We start from the raw sequence: 16,076 nt of genomic DNA on the forward strand, positions 1-16,076 counted from the left end.
TATATTTCAATGTAAAAAAAATTCTGATCCAAAAATTCAAGGCTCGGAAATTCAGGTTGCTCAAATTTGAGGCCAATTTTTTTTTTTAATGATCCTTCCCATCACTACTAGCTAGCTAAAACTGCAAATAGGTGTGTTCGACTTCATGCAGCACCACCTAATGACTTGCTGCAGAACTAACTGCACAGGTCAGGGGGGTCATTTTTCATACGTAGTCAGCTATGTTTCCAGCAACAACCAGTATTTTTGTCAGTTTTAGCCTGCTATATAGGTAGCAGAATGACGTTAGCCTTACATTTAAACAAGAAGCCAACAATGTTTGTTGTACTTTTTAATCCATGTAATCTTCATCAATAATAAAAAATTTAAAAATAATTTAGATACAGGAATGTCAGTTGTGAGTTTGGCCTTTTGCAAAGTGAACATGCAAGCACTTTACACCCCATGACGATTTTTGTCTTTGCTCAAATATTTTTACCTTACGGACATTTGATATGAACTTAAATAGGTTTTGTGAGATAGTTAAATAAACTGCCCTAGTTCAAGTTCAAGTCTTTTATTTGTCAGATGCACAGAACAACACAAAGTCAGACTGGGCACTGAAATTCTTAGGACAAGACAACGCAAAGCAACTGGGCATAAGATAACATATAAGTACCCTGAACAGAAATTACACCTATGATAAGCAAAAATATAATAAACCTCCTAAATATCCAAAATAATATACAATACAGTATACTAAACCTCTAATACACATAGTGACCTATACTAACCTAAAGACAAGTGGGGTGACAATTAGTGCAATATTGCTGATAGTGCAACCAGTAGCTGAAAGTGACAGTGTAAAGTGGCGAGAGTGTATCAGTGTCTATGCAGACGCCCTTGCCGTGGCGTCTGCAAGCTCACCACAATTTCCCCATAAATTGTACACTCTCTACTTAATTGTCAGCCTGTCATCCAAATGAGATGACAATTATCAAACTAAAACTTTTGAGATTATAAGAGGGTGTGGATATATGTGCAGGTGCAGCAAATTCAGATCAATAATGACAAATTACACTTGAAATAATTAGGTGTTTTCAAATAGAGGTGTGGAGGATTCTGGGGTGTGGGGTGACATACAAGACATTACCTCCTCAAGACTCAAAACTACTTTTATAACAAGCATCTGCACTACGTTGCTCCATTCTTATTGTTATATATATTTTACATTGTTTAGCTCTTAGAATTAGTCAGACTGTTGTACTTTTCTAGATTTATTATATGCACCTTCCTGCCACTGTAAATTCTGTGTCTGTGTAAACTTACATGGTGAATATAACAAATTCTGATTCTGATCTGTCTCATTAGTATTTTTTGCAATATGAAGATACTGGCTGTAAAGCATGTTGGCTTTGCGTTTTCTTATCCTTGCCTTTCTAATGATTCAGGACAGATTTAAAATGATTTCAGAAGAGAACCTTTATAGTTGAAACCACTCAAAATACTGGGGAGATTTTCCTGGAGGTGAAAATGTATTTGCGTAGCTCTTTGCATTGGACCCCATAGATGACTGGATTCAGACTGCCAGGGATTATATGAAAGAGCAGAGCAGCAATCTTCCTGTAGTAGGAGTACTCAGGAAAGCGATGCAGTATAATGATGACAAAGCTACACCACAGCATGACAAGGTAGATAACCAGATGTGTGGCACATGTCCTGATGGCCTTACTGTTCATGGACTTGTTCTGATTGATCAGACAGACTGCTGTGATCTTGGTGTAGGTGACCAGCACACTGCCTATAGAGGAGGTAAACAGAATTACAGTGAAACTGAGCCCGTAGATGTTGTTGATGGAGACATCCTCACAGGAGAGCTTGAACAGAGAGGCGTTGTCACAGTAAGGGTTAGATATGAAGGTCCTGCAGCGGTTCAAGCGAAGGGTCAAACCCAGCAGAATGGCAACCAGGTGGAAAGCTGCACCCCAGGCTAACACAGTCAGCTTGACCACCATCCTGGTGCTCATGATGGTGGTGTAGCGTAGGGGGTTGCAGATGGCCACATACCTGTCAAAGGCCATGATCATCAGTATGGTGTGAGAGGTGGTGCCATAAATATGTGTTGCAAAGGCCTGTACCACACACTCGGCATAACTGATGTAGTGCACTGATGAAGGTGCCAACAAGTCAATCAGTAACCGAGGGATTGTGATGGAGTTGCCGATGATGTCGTTGAGTGACAGGTTGCAGAAGAGAAGGTACATGGGCTGGTGCAGAGCTCTCTCTATGAAGATGAGCACCACAATGCCTATGTTGGAGGCCATGATGAAGATGTAGGCGGAGAGGAAGAAGAGAAACACAGGGTACATGGACTCCTGGGTGACCTGTAATCCTTCCAGGAGAAGCAGGTTACTGTTATAAGTGTAGTTCTCCATCTGTCATCCCTTACAGGTGGGAAAGATCAAAAGAAGGAACATATATAATATTGCAGTGACGTTGCAAAGTTTTAATATAGCGTGGTCATAATAAAAGTTTTCTTATGCATCGGCAACTGTAACATTTATTGCTGAAATAACTTACCATTCCAATGCTGCAGATAGCCCAAAATGTTAGAATTCAAGCCGTGATATTTGGTGAGTATATGATAATAAATTATATATTTTTTTTTTAAATTAAACTAAAATAAAAACGTCCTTGAACATAGTAGCCTAATAATTGCAAGATAATCTCACCTCCAAATAGCATAATATATTTACATAAATAATGTAATTAATTTTTAGATTATGTTTTGTGATAAAATAATAAACAAGAATACAGGACATTTCAAGAGCCTCATTCTAGCTGTTGCTTCAGCATGAATTTTAAAACAATAATATTTGCAGAAACTGTAAACTGTTGGTGCCAGTTTAAGGGCATCAAATCAAAGCTTTTGTGAAATTGCCCTGCTATGGTAGCTTCAGTCTGACTCTATGGCTAGCCCACATATTAAGAAAACATGTACAATCCTGTGCTTGACAGATTTTAAATATTCTTAAACATTAGTTTACAGCAACATAAACATATTTTGATTAGGATACATTCTATCATCTAATAATATACAAACCACTGACAAATAGTCAGAGAGCCGGTGGAGCTCCTGTCTGTGCCGGATGCCTCTACAGATACACATCACAGTTTGTCTGGAACAGAAACACCTTTTATTGGGTCAGATGCTGCAGCTACTCTGAGACATGTCAGGCTGCCTCGGTCACAGCCCTCTGAGGGGCCAACGATCACTATGTAACACACTGACAAGGTAGAAAGGTATTACATTTTTCCGCAGGGGATATTTGGGTTTTGTCAGTTACAACAGTTAGTTCCAAACGAGTCATTTGATTTGAGCTCAAAAAATTAGAGCCCAAAAAAATAGAGCCTATCAAATTCGAGCCCAAAAAATTAGATTCGGAAAAATTCCGATGCAACATCCGGGATACCAAGGATAGGTAGAGCAATCGAGCCTCAATGCAAGATTTGTATGTAAGCAAATTAGTGACATAATGTTTTGAATCTTAAAAGGCATTGAATACTTAATATTAAAATTTAAAAAACTCAAAATTCACATATGAATATATATTTCAATGTAAAAAAAATTCTGATCCAAAAATTCAAGGCTCGGAAATTCAGGTTGCTCAAATTTGAGGCCAATTTTTTTTTTTAATGATCCTTCCCATCACTACTAGCTAGCTAAAACTGCAAATAGGTGTGTTCGACTTCATGCAGCACCACCTAATGACTTGCTGCAGAACTAACTGCACAGGTCAGGGGGGTCATTTTTCATACGTAGTCAGCTATGTTTCCAGCAACAACCAGTATTTTTGTCAGTTTTAGCCTGCTATATAGGTAGCAGAATGACGTTAGCCTTACATTTAAACAAGAAGCCAACAATGTTTGTTGTACTTTTTAATCCATGTAATCTTCATCAATAATAAAAAATTTAAAAATAATTTAGATACAGGAATGTCAGTTGTGAGTTTGGCCTTTTGCAAAGTGAACATGCAAGCACTTTACACCCCATGACGATTTTTGTCTTTGCTCAAATATTTTTACCTTACGGACATTTGATATGAACTTAAATAGGTTTTGTGAGATAGTTAAATAAACTGCCCTAGTTCAAGTTCAAGTCTTTTATTTGTCAGATGCACAGAACAACACAAAGTCAGACTGGGCACTGAAATTCTTAGGACAAGACAACGCAAAGCAACTGGGCATAAGATAACATATAAGTACCCTGAACAGAAATTACACCTATGATAAGCAAAAATATAATAAACCTCCTAAATATCCAAAATAATATACAATACAGTATACTAAACCTCTAATACACATAGTGACCTATACTAACCTAAAGACAAGTGGGGTGACAATTAGTGCAATATTGCTGATAGTGCAACCAGTAGCTGAAAGTGACAGTGTAAAGTGGCGAGAGTGTATCAGTGTCTATGCAGACGCCCTTGCCGTGGCGTCTGCAAGCTCACCACAATTTCCCCATAAATTGTACACTCTCTACTTAATTGTCAGCCTGTCATCCAAATGAGATGACAATTATCAAACTAAAACTTTTGAGATTATAAGAGGGTGTGGATATATGTGCAGGTGCAGCAAATTCAGATCAATAATGACAAATTACACTTGAAATAATTAGGTGTTTTCAAATAGAGGTGTGGAGGATTCTGGGGTGTGGGGTGACATACAAGACATTACCTCCTCAAGACTCAAAACTACTTTTATAACAAGCATCTGCACTACGTTGCTCCATTCTTATTGTTATATATATTTTACATTGTTTAGCTCTTAGAATTAGTCAGACTGTTGTACTTTTCTAGATTTATTATATGCACCTTCCTGCCACTGTAAATTCTGTGTCTGTGTAAACTTACATGGTGAATATAACAAATTCTGATTCTGATCTGTCTCATTAGTATTTTTTGCAATATGAAGATACTGGCTGTAAAGCATGTTGGCTTTGCGTTTTCTTATCCTTGCCTTTCTAATGATTCAGGACAGATTTAAAATGATTTCAGAAGAGAACCTTTATAGTTGAAACCACTCAAAATACTGGGGAGATTTTCCTGGAGGTGAAAATGTATTTGCGTAGCTCTTTGCATTGGACCCCATAGATGACTGGATTCAGACTGCCAGGGATTATATGAAAGAGCAGAGCAGCAATCTTCCTGTAGTAGGAGTACTCAGGAAAGCGATGCAGTATAATGATGACAAAGCTACACCACAGCATGACAAGGTAGATAACCAGATGTGTGGCACATGTCCTGATGGCCTTACTGTTCATGGACTTGTTCTGATTGATCAGACAGACTGCTGTGATCTTGGTGTAGGTGACCAGCACACTGCCTATAGAGGAGGTAAACAGAATTACAGTGAAACTGAGCCCGTAGATGTTGTTGATGGAGACATCCTCACAGGAGAGCTTGAACAGAGAGGCGTTGTCACAGTAAGGGTTAGATATGAAGGTCCTGCAGCGGTTCAAGCGAAGGGTCAAACCCAGCAGAATGGCAACCAGGTGGAAAGCTGCACCCCAGGCTAACACAGTCAGCTTGACCACCATCCTGGTGCTCATGATGGTGGTGTAGCGTAGGGGGTTGCAGATGGCCACATACCTGTCAAAGGCCATGATCATCAGTATGGTGTGAGAGGTGGTGCCATAAATATGTGTTGCAAAGGCCTGTACCACACACTCGGCATAACTGATGTAGTGCACTGATGAAGGTGCCAACAAGTCAATCAGTAACCGAGGGATTGTGATGGAGTTGCCGATGATGTCGTTGAGTGACAGGTTGCAGAAGAGAAGGTACATGGGCTGGTGCAGAGCTCTCTCTATGAAGATGAGCACCACAATGCCTATGTTGGAGGCCATGATGAAGATGTAGGAGGAGAGGAAGAAGAGAAACACAGGGTACATGGACTCCTGGGTGACCTGTAATCCTTCCAGGAGAAGCAGGTTACTGTTATAAGTGTAGTTCTCCATCTGTCATCCCTTACAGGTGGGAAAGATCAAAAGAAGGAACATATATAATATTGCAGTGACGTTGCAAAGTTTTAATATAGCGTGGTCATAATAAAAGTTTTCTTATGCATCGGCAACTGTAACATTTATTGCTGAAATAACTTACCATTCCAATGCTGCAGATAGCCCAAAATGTTAGAATTCAAGCCGTGATATTTGGTGAGTATATGATAATAAATTATATATATATTTTTTAAATTAAACTAAAATAAAAACGTCCTTGAACATAGTAGCCTAATAATTGCAAGATAATCTCACCTCCAAATAGCATAATATATTTACATAAATAATGTAATTAATTTTTAGATTATGTTTTGTGATAAAATAATAAACAAGAATACAGGACATTTCAAGAGCCTCATTCTAGCTGTTGCTTCAGCATGAATTTTAAAACAATAATATTTGCAGAAACTGTAAACTGTTGGTGCCAGTTTAAGGGCATCAAATCAAAGCTTTTGTGAAATTGCCCTGCTATGGTAGCTTCAGTCTGACTCTATGGCTAGCCCACATATTAAGAAAACATGTACAATCCTGTGCTTGACAGATTTTAAATATTCTTAAACATTAGTTTACAGCAACATAAACATATTTTGATTAGGATACATTCTATCATCTAATAATATACAAACCACTGACAAATAGTCAGAGAGCCGGTGGAGCTCCTGTCTGTGCCGGATGCCTCTACAGATACACATCACAGTTTGTCTGGAACAGAAACACCTTTTATTGGGTCAGATGCTGCAGCTACTCTGAGACATGTCAGGCTGCCTCGGTCACAGCCCTCTGAGGGGCCAACGATCACTATGTAACACACTGACAAGGTAGAAAGGTATTACATTTTTCCGCAGGGGATATTTGGGTTTTGTCAGTTACAACAGTTAGTTCCAAACGAGTCATTTGATTTGAGCTCAAAAAATTAGAGCCCAAAAAAATAGAGCCTATCAAATTCGAGCCCAAAAAATTAGATTCGGAAAAATTCCGATGCAACATCCGGGATACCAAGGATAGGTAGAGCAATCGAGCCTCAATGCAAGATTTGTATGTAAGCAAATTAGTGACATAATGTTTTGAATCTTAAAAGGCATTGAATACTTAATATTAAAATTTAAAAAACTCAAAATTCACATATGAATATATATTTCAATGTAAAAAAAATTCTGATCCAAAAATTCAAGGCTCGGAAATTCAGGTTGCTCAAATTTGAGGCCAATTTTTTTTTTTAATGATCCTTCCCATCACTACTAGCTAGCTAAAACTGCAAATAGGTGTGTTCGACTTCATGCAGCACCACCTAATGACTTGCTGCAGAACTAACTGCACAGGTCAGGGGGGTCATTTTTCATACGTAGTCAGCTATGTTTCCAGCAACAACCAGTATTTTTGTCAGTTTTAGCCTGCTATATAGGTAGCAGAATGACGTTAGCCTTACATTTAAACAAGAAGCCAACAATGTTTGTTGTACTTTTTAATCCATGTAATCTTCATCAATAATAAAAAATTTAAAAATAATTTAGATACAGGAATGTCAGTTGTGAGTTTGGCCTTTTGCAAAGTGAACATGCAAGCACTTTACACCCCATGACGATTTTTGTCTTTGCTCAAATATTTTTACCTTACGGACATTTGATATGAACTTAAATAGGTTTTGTGAGATAGTTAAATAAACTGCCCTAGTTCAAGTTCAAGTCTTTTATTTGTCAGATGCACAGAACAACACAAAGTCAGACTGGGCACTGAAATTCTTAGGACAAGACAACGCAAAGCAACTGGGCATAAGATAACATATAAGTACCCTGAACAGAAATTACACCTATGATAAGCAAAAATATAATAAACCTCCTAAATATCCAAAATAATATACAATACAGTATACTAAACCTCTAATACACATAGTGACCTATACTAACCTAAAGACAAGTGGGGTGACAATTAGTGCAATATTGCTGATAGTGCAACCAGTAGCTGAAAGTGACAGTGTAAAGTGGCGAGAGTGTATCAGTGTCTATGCAGACGCCCTTGCCGTGGCGTCTGCAAGCTCACCACAATTTCCCCATAAATTGTACACTCTCTACTTAATTGTCAGCCTGTCATCCAAATGAGATGACAATTATCAAACTAAAACTTTTGAGATTATAAGAGGGTGTGGATATATGTGCAGGTGCAGCAAATTCAGATCAATAATGACAAATTACACTTGAAATAATTAGGTGTTTTCAAATAGAGGTGTGGAGGATTCTGGGGTGTGGGGTGACATACAAGACATTACCTCCTCAAGACTCAAAACTACTTTTATAACAAGCATCTGCACTACGTTGCTCCATTCTTATTGTTATATATATTTTACATTGTTTAGCTCTTAGAATTAGTCAGACTGTTGTACTTTTCTAGATTTATTATATGCACCTTCCTGCCACTGTAAATTCTGTGTCTGTGTAAACTTACATGGTGAATATAACAAATTCTGATTCTGATCTGTCTCATTAGTATTTTTTGCAATATGAAGATACTGGCTGTAAAGCATGTTGGCTTTGCGTTTTCTTATCCTTGCCTTTCTAATGATTCAGGACAGATTTAAAATGATTTCAGAAGAGAACCTTTATAGTTGAAACCACTCAAAATACTGGGGAGATTTTCCTGGAGGTGAAAATGTATTTGCGTAGCTCTTTGCATTGGACCCCATAGATGACTGGATTCAGACTGCCAGGGATTATATGAAAGAGCAGAGCAGCAATCTTCCTGTAGTAGGAGTACTCAGGAAAGCGATGCAGTATAATGATGACAAAGCTACACCACAGCATGACAAGGTAGATAACCAGATGTGTGGCACATGTCCTGATGGCCTTACTGTTCATGGACTTGTTCTGATTGATCAGACAGACTGCTGTGATCTTGGTGTAGGTGACCAGCACACTGCCTATAGAGGAGGTAAACAGAATTACAGTGAAACTGAGCCCGTAGATGTTGTTGATGGAGACATCCTCACAGGAGAGCTTGAACAGAGAGGCGTTGTCACAGTAAGGGTTAGATATGAAGGTCCTGCAGCGGTTCAAGCGAAGGGTCAAACCCAGCAGAATGGCAACCAGGTGGAAAGCTGCACCCCAGGCTAACACAGTCAGCTTGACCACCATCCTGGTGCTCATGATGGTGGTGTAGCGTAGGGGGTTGCAGATGGCCACATACCTGTCAAAGGCCATGATCATCAGTATGGTGTGAGAGGTGGTAGCATAAATATGTGTTGCAAAGGCCTGTACCACACACTCGGCATAACTGATGTAGTGCACTGATGAAGGTGCCAACAAGTCAATCAATAACCGAGGGATTGTGATGGAGTTGCCGATGATGTCGTTGAGTGACAGGTTGCAGAAGAGAAGGTACATGGGCTGGTGCAGAGCTCTCTCTATGAAGATGAGCACCACAATGCCTATGTTGGAGGCCATGATGAAGATGTAGGCGGAGAGGAAGAAGAGAAACACAGGGTACATGGACTCCTGGGTGACCTGTAACCCTTCCAGGAGAAGCAGGTTGCTGTTATAAGTGTAGTTCTCCATCTGTCATCCCTTACAGGTGAGAAAGTGAAGGGGAAAACATGAATGTAGCAGTGATCGAGCTAATTCAAAATAAAAAATATATTCAAATAATTAAAATGGCCTTCATTCTGCACAATAACATTTTACATTCATTGCTGAGATAACTTACCGTTCTAAAGTTGTAGATGACCCAACATTTTTAGAACTCAAGCAATAAGCATCAATATTTGGTAAGGATGTGGTACTAATTAATGATTTATTAAATTGAAGTAAAATAATAATATCCCTAACAATGTTACTCTTATATGTCAAAATAAAAACTACTGTCATTCCACGCTGCTCCTAAAAACGTTCATGTTGCTTGCTTGTGGTCTCTCCCTTGAAATAACCGAGGCAAAAGTGATAAATCCATCTCACTGGGTCTGTTTTGTACGGTACAGTGATGTATTGTCATTCTCAACGGACATGTTGTTTGCACAGCAACAGAGTGATGTAACTAGAATTGTGTTTACTATACGAATTGAGTTCTTCATAGGTACAGAACTGTACTCATTTAATGAAAAGAGGTTGGGCCTCCTAAGAATTAAGTGAAAATGTTTTTTTTTTTTGTAGTATTCGATTTCAACCATGTTTTAAAATTACATTTACATTTTGTCATTTAGCAGACACTCTTATCCAGAGCGACTTACAATAAGTACAGGGACATTCCCCCGAGGCAAGTAGGGTGAAGTGCCTTGCACAAGGACACAGCGTCTGTTGGCATGACCGGGAATTGAACTGGCAACCTTCGGATTACTAGCCCGATTCCCTCACCGCTCAGCCACCTGACTCAAATCATAATAGTGTAGATATCGAATATACCTATACCTAGGTAAAGGAAACTGTGGGGCTTAGTTGTGTAGCATTTCATAGCAGATCAAGAGGTTGCAAGTTCAAATCTCTCACCTGTGTATGTCTCTTTGGATAAAATGCCGCTAAATAAATATACCATAATATAGTGCACATCTGGGTAGTTCAGTTGTGCGTATGACAATGCAAGCAAGACAGGTCATAATAACCAGGGTTTTACCTAACTATCAAGATATTACTGTATTTTAAATACATGCACAATGATATACTCTTTACGGGAAATACTGTATTTTTAAGAGGAAATTCATGGGACATTACCAAACGAGAGCATATGTTCTATACACCATTTATTTCCTAATATGACTTGATAACAAACATAATGTGTTCTTTGCTATACAAACATTTGCATTGGGAGTTAATAAGTAACACGTTTCAGGCTGTTTGCATGTAGCTATGCCTCGAACGGATATATCTATAGGGGCCTACAGTATATTACTATTTGGACATTGACTATTACTGTTGTTGTTTACAAAGCATTTAGAGAATTATAATAGGCACTACATAGGCTACATTAACACACAGATACTTGACTATCAGGCCATTCAACTAGTCGACACTATGTAGCCTATTTTCTGATCAACTTGACATCCTGTATTTTGTGCTTTGCGCAAAGCTTAGTGAACTGCCTGAGGATGCTCGTGCGCAGCTCTTTTGTGGCTAGGCCGTAGATGATGGGGTTAATGGTGGGAGGAACAATTATAAACAAGATGCTGCAGAACTTCTTGATGTTTTGCGAGATGGAGTCGAAACGTTGGCTCAGGATGATGATGGCGGCGGAGATCTCGTAGATCACGTAGATCACCAGGTGAGTTGCGCAGGTCTGCATGGCCTTGCTGTAGCTGCCTCGGTCCGCTGAACTCTTGACGCATGCGTGCAGAATTTTAACGTAGCAGAAGGCGATGATCAGGAACGTTCCGGTACTCACGGTCCATGACATGCAGAGACCTGGATCAAAGCCACAGTAAAACAATTCTCTAAAGGCCAACAACTTAAATCACAATCGTATGGAAAAAGCAGCTATTAGGATATTTGATAAATGCTAAATAAAAACATTACATATTATTATAAAATAAATAGGCTAATAAATATTAGGCGAAGATTTGTTTTCTAATACGGATGGGACAGATTTGTTACCGTTTTCAAGTGTTTAATTCCTGTAGAATGAAACCTAAGGCTCTGGTTTGAGGACATTTAGGCCTACCGTAGATGTTGTTGGCGGGGGTAGGAGCGCAAGACAGTGCAAGGATAGAGCGGTTGCTGCTGTAGACGTGCTTGATGACGGTGCCGCACAGCGGGACTCCCACGTTCAGGGAGAACAGGACACCGATGCAGAGGAAAGCCACGGCCCAGGCCAGACTGCAGGAGAACAGCAGCTTGCTGTGGGTCATGAGAGCGTGGTACCTCAGGGGATGACACACAGCCAGGTACCTGCAGAGGATGATACCGCGGAGTAGCATCATCATCACTCAAAGATCGAAAGTCTACCGTCCTGTAGTCCACAGTATTGTGCAAAAGTCTTAGTCACCCAAGATTTTTCGTACGTTTTTTTTTGTGTGTGCAGGTGTGTGTTCTGCATTAGTGTGTTAGTTTAGTCTTTGTGTATACTTGTAAACTCAGAATTTTGCACAGTACTGTTTACCATAAGGGAGTATTGCTGTATCATTAAACTCATTTTCCCCACATGTAATGCCTGTGAATGCCCTGTACCTGTCGTAGGCCATGACAGACAGAACAGTCTGTGCTGAGACCCCATAAAAGTGCACAGTGAACGCCTGGGCGATGGCCGAGTTATAGGAGATGCTGTTGTTCCCCGTCAAGAAATGGACCATGAGGTGGATCAGAACTGCCGTGGCTCCCATCATGTCACAGCTGGCCAGGTTACACACCATCATGTACATGGGCCTGTGGAGAACTCTGTCGACTATGATCACACCCACCACCACCCCGTTGGCCAGAACCACCACGGTGTAGTTGAGGAGGGCCAGGAAGAAGAGGAGCAAGCCCTGGCCTGGGGGGATCTCGAAGCCCTCCAGCTCAAACACGATGGGGTCCTTCAGAGGTACGTAGGACACATTCTCCATGGTGAGCAGCAGAGCCCTGTAAAACACACAGTGGAGGAACACTCTCCTCAGAGCTCTCATGCCTTAGAGAGAGAGAGAGAGAGAGAGAGAGAGAGAGAGACCTTCCCTGCCACCAAGTGACTTCCCACTAAGAAAGACACCCCTCCAGGTCCAACGTTATTTAACTATTCACACCTGACTTTGAAGAAGTGTTACGATGCGTTAAAGATTACATGAAAAAAAAGTACTATGCATTCTCTAAAAACAATCACATTGATAAAGAACTGACTGCAACAAGAGGGAAACGTGCTCCTTCAGGCTCCTCGACTGGGTCTAGCCGTGAGCCTTGAGGTGGGGTGAGGAGTGAAGCTGCTCTGATAGCAGACTTAACCCTGGCTGATGGAGAGAGTGCGTATATACCTGGCATTCTGGTCCAGCCGTACTACAACATCGCCTCTCCAACACTCATGACATCACGTTGCTTCCACCCAATCAGGGTATTGTCCTCCTGGGTTTACTTTGTTAAGTGTTGAATTTCAAAAGGATCAGCCTCTGAACCCTGTCTGGACAACTATGTCTGTTGTTTTCAGATAAATATGGGATTTCTGGTACGTTGCCATTGGTAAATAGTAAAGTTACAGAAACATTGGAATTCTTGATAGTTTCCGAGCTCAAATATCAGTAATCTAACCTTTTTCCCCCCAATCCAATTCAAGATACAATCCTACAATTTCTAAAATATGAAAAGAAATATACTGTAGGACATTTTAAAATACTGAGTTCACCTTACTACTGAAAATAGCCTAAACTAAGACTGACAACTAAGTATAACCTTAGCCTATCTGTATATAAGTATGTTGTCCTGTATATGTTGTTTAACCTCAGTCTTGACTTTGTCTTGTAATGGTCAACACTGTCTTTGGCTTTACCTATAGACGTTTTGTGCTGTATACTGTACATCCTATACTGTGTGTGTGTGTGTGTCTGCTGATGTTGGGATGGGAGTGTGTGTGTGTAGTTGTGTTGTCCCCATGGCCTTAAAGGCTTTGTCTCTTACCAATGACCAGTAATTGAATTAGGTTCATGGGATGTTAGGATATCAAGGGATAGCTGTCGAGGGATGAGCAAGGGGAACACTGAAGTCCATATTATGGCCTGTTGCTCGCTCTCTCTCTCTCTCTCTCTCTCTCTCTCTCTCTCTCTCTCTCTCTCTCTCTCTCTCTCTCTCTCTCTCTCTCTCTCTCTCTCTCTCTCTCTCTCTCTCTCTCTCTCTCTCTCTCTCTCTCTCTCTCTCTCTCTCTCTCTCTCTCTCTCTCTCTCTCTCTCTCTCTCTCTCTCTCTCTCTCTCTTCAGTCTAGAAGTGTTCCGGGACAAGAAGAGGTTTAAATGCACATTAGTCGTAGTGTTCACTGGGAGACCCTGGACCCTCCAACAGGTGGCGCCATTCCAACACAACACTTCAGCCTCAATTTGAGCTAAACCATTGCTCACATACCACATGGCCCAGTAGCTATACCACAATGCAAACATCTAACATAATGAATAACGTCCATGCCACACCAAATGATCTGAGCATACGAGATATGAGAGCTGGTGTACGCTCCACCACTGGGCCAAGCCGGGGTCATGTATCTTACTTGTCAACATGGAGCCTCTTAGCCTTGTGGAAAGTCCAAAACCCTGGAGATCTCATTAGAGCCCCTCATTAGTGTTATCACGCAAGACTGAGTAATATTCATTGTGTATTTCGCGATTCCTGGTGGATTAATTACCCTCAAACTGTTAATAAGTGTTTGGTTAAAGTGGGGCGTCTCAGCGGACCTTGTCGATAACAAGTTTGTGTCCCGGCTGAGAATCTGTACTGTACAGGTTCAGTTTATTAGGACTCATTACATGTGGTGGCTTCCCAGGGGCCTGTGTTGTCCTAGGTGGTTGATGGGACTAGGGAAGTGATGAAACAGCAACAGGTGTTCGGGGGCATCACAGAATCCCGAGAGTTCTGAGTCGAAGAGAGACAAACAGTTACATTGTTTTGGAAAAAAGATTTAGAAGTTAACACAGAAAGATTAGATGCCCCCTGTCCTGAGTTCTGAGTCGAAGAGAGACAAACAGTTACATTGTTTTGGAAAAAAGATTTAGAAGTTAACACAGAAAGATTAGACGCCCCCTGTCCTGATATTTTGTGTGGATGATGATTCATAGGAAGGTCAGATAACAACAACCGTGCATGAGTCTAAACAAGGAACTGCTTGTTGTAACAGCAACCCCAAACACAGATATAACTTGTTGTTTTCTTTGTTGAATTGTCTTGTTAGAAAGTTTCTGAGGATGATTGTCCTGAATCTCAAGGCAGGAAAGTTCATCTCCTGCCAACGTCTCAGGCTGTCAGGCTCACGGTTGATATGGCAACATCACTTTCCAGCTCTTATGAAACTGTTCCCTCTGTTTCTGCTTGGTGAAGACAAGGACAATTTGTTCAGCCATGACCATGGGGCAACATTTCTAGTGGTATCAAAAGAACATACGGCCTAACCCCAGTTTGGAGAGGAGGCCAATCAGGAAGGAGAAGGAAGTGATGTCTGTAGAGTGTTGTAAGAGGAGTGTGGGTTCAGGAACAGGAGTTTAGAGGCAAGGATGGTTCAGAAGGGAAGTTGTATTTGACAGAGATGGGGAATAAACACTCCAGATTTGTGTAACAGATTAATATGTCGTTTCACTTGTCCAGCTGTTTCACCTTCAACCTCTTTGTGCCCCTGCAGACTTGGGGAAGAAACCCCTTTCCCTTCCCCAGTCTGTTAGCAAGGTCCTGTGGCGTCTTACTGACTGCAAGCCTGCAAAGGTCCTACCTGTGAGGAACTGTGAATAAACAGCTGCTGCCAACAACAGAAAAGACTCGGGCAGTTCATCGCAGACGAGTTTACCACCGCTACGCATGCTCTCCCAGAAGTCTGACTGCAAGCCAACCTGGGCGTTTTCACCGGCATGTTATTACAGTAAGAACTATGTATCAGTGACAAGATGGTCTTATTTCGCTCTCCAACACATTATCTTCTTTTCTCAGAAAGCGTGAAGAACAAAACCGAAAGAAACATGATTCCTTTTCATTTCGGGAAGCCTAAGACTAAAATTCTGGCATAGATTTGCAGTCAGTGTTGTGATGTCAAGAGTAGTTGTACTGTCTCTGATGATAAAGCAACAGCTCACCCTGCTGGTCACTACCACCAGTTGTCAGACAGAGATTTGACCCTTAGTTAGAAAGAACCGTCAGTAGTGACCAACATTACTACCCTAAAAAGGATCCATCACACTACAGTGCCAATTCGCCAAGCATGTATCACCATATTTGAGGTTCACTCAGGTGAACTGACCAAGCCTGAGACCAGGCACTGACAGGACTGTGCTTCTCTAACCCTCCACATGAGGAGTGACCCCAGTCCCCCACTCCCCCACCCCAGCACACCAGCCCCATCCAGGCAGGCTCCACCCTCCCTCTCCCGCCTTCCCTGCAACACGACTGGTTCCACAGCCTGGGCCTGCCCC

General features: G+C 41.0%; 4 protein-coding genes across 4 annotated transcripts; all 4 read right to left on the reverse strand.

The window, feature by feature from the left end:
- Window positions 1-1,478: 1,478 nt before the first annotated feature.
- Window positions 1,479-2,414, reverse strand: LOC134039505 (putative gustatory receptor clone PTE03). Its single transcript, XM_062485408.1, has one exon. The coding sequence runs from the start codon at window positions 2,412-2,414 to the stop codon at window positions 1,479-1,481; it is 936 nt and encodes a 311-aa protein (XP_062341392.1).
- A 2,651-nt stretch (window positions 2,415-5,065) lies between these two features.
- On the reverse strand, window positions 5,066-6,001 carry LOC134039504 (putative gustatory receptor clone PTE03). Its single transcript, XM_062485406.1, has one exon. The coding sequence runs from the start codon at window positions 5,999-6,001 to the stop codon at window positions 5,066-5,068; it is 936 nt and encodes a 311-aa protein (XP_062341390.1).
- Window positions 6,002-8,652: 2,651 nt separating this feature from the next.
- On the reverse strand, window positions 8,653-9,588 carry LOC134039503 (putative gustatory receptor clone PTE03). The gene has a single exon (XM_062485405.1). It carries the CDS (start codon window positions 9,586-9,588, stop codon window positions 8,653-8,655), a length of 936 nt encoding a protein of 311 aa, XP_062341389.1.
- Window positions 9,589-10,766: 1,178 nt separating this feature from the next.
- On the reverse strand, window positions 10,767-11,966 carry LOC134039467 (olfactory receptor 52N5-like). The gene is made up of 2 exons (XM_062485354.1): window positions 11,678-11,966; window positions 10,767-11,421 (listed from the first exon to the last, which is right to left on the reverse strand). Exons 1-2 carry the CDS (start codon window positions 11,937-11,939, stop codon window positions 11,042-11,044), a joined length of 642 nt encoding a protein of 213 aa, XP_062341338.1. The 5' UTR covers window positions 11,940-11,966; the 3' UTR covers window positions 10,767-11,041.
- Window positions 11,967-16,076: the final 4,110 nt, after the last annotated feature.

This window comes from Osmerus eperlanus, chromosome 19 (assembly GCF_963692335.1).
Source record: "Osmerus eperlanus chromosome 19, fOsmEpe2.1, whole genome shotgun sequence".
Lineage (NCBI taxonomy): Eukaryota > Metazoa > Chordata > Actinopteri > Osmeriformes > Osmeridae > Osmerus > Osmerus eperlanus.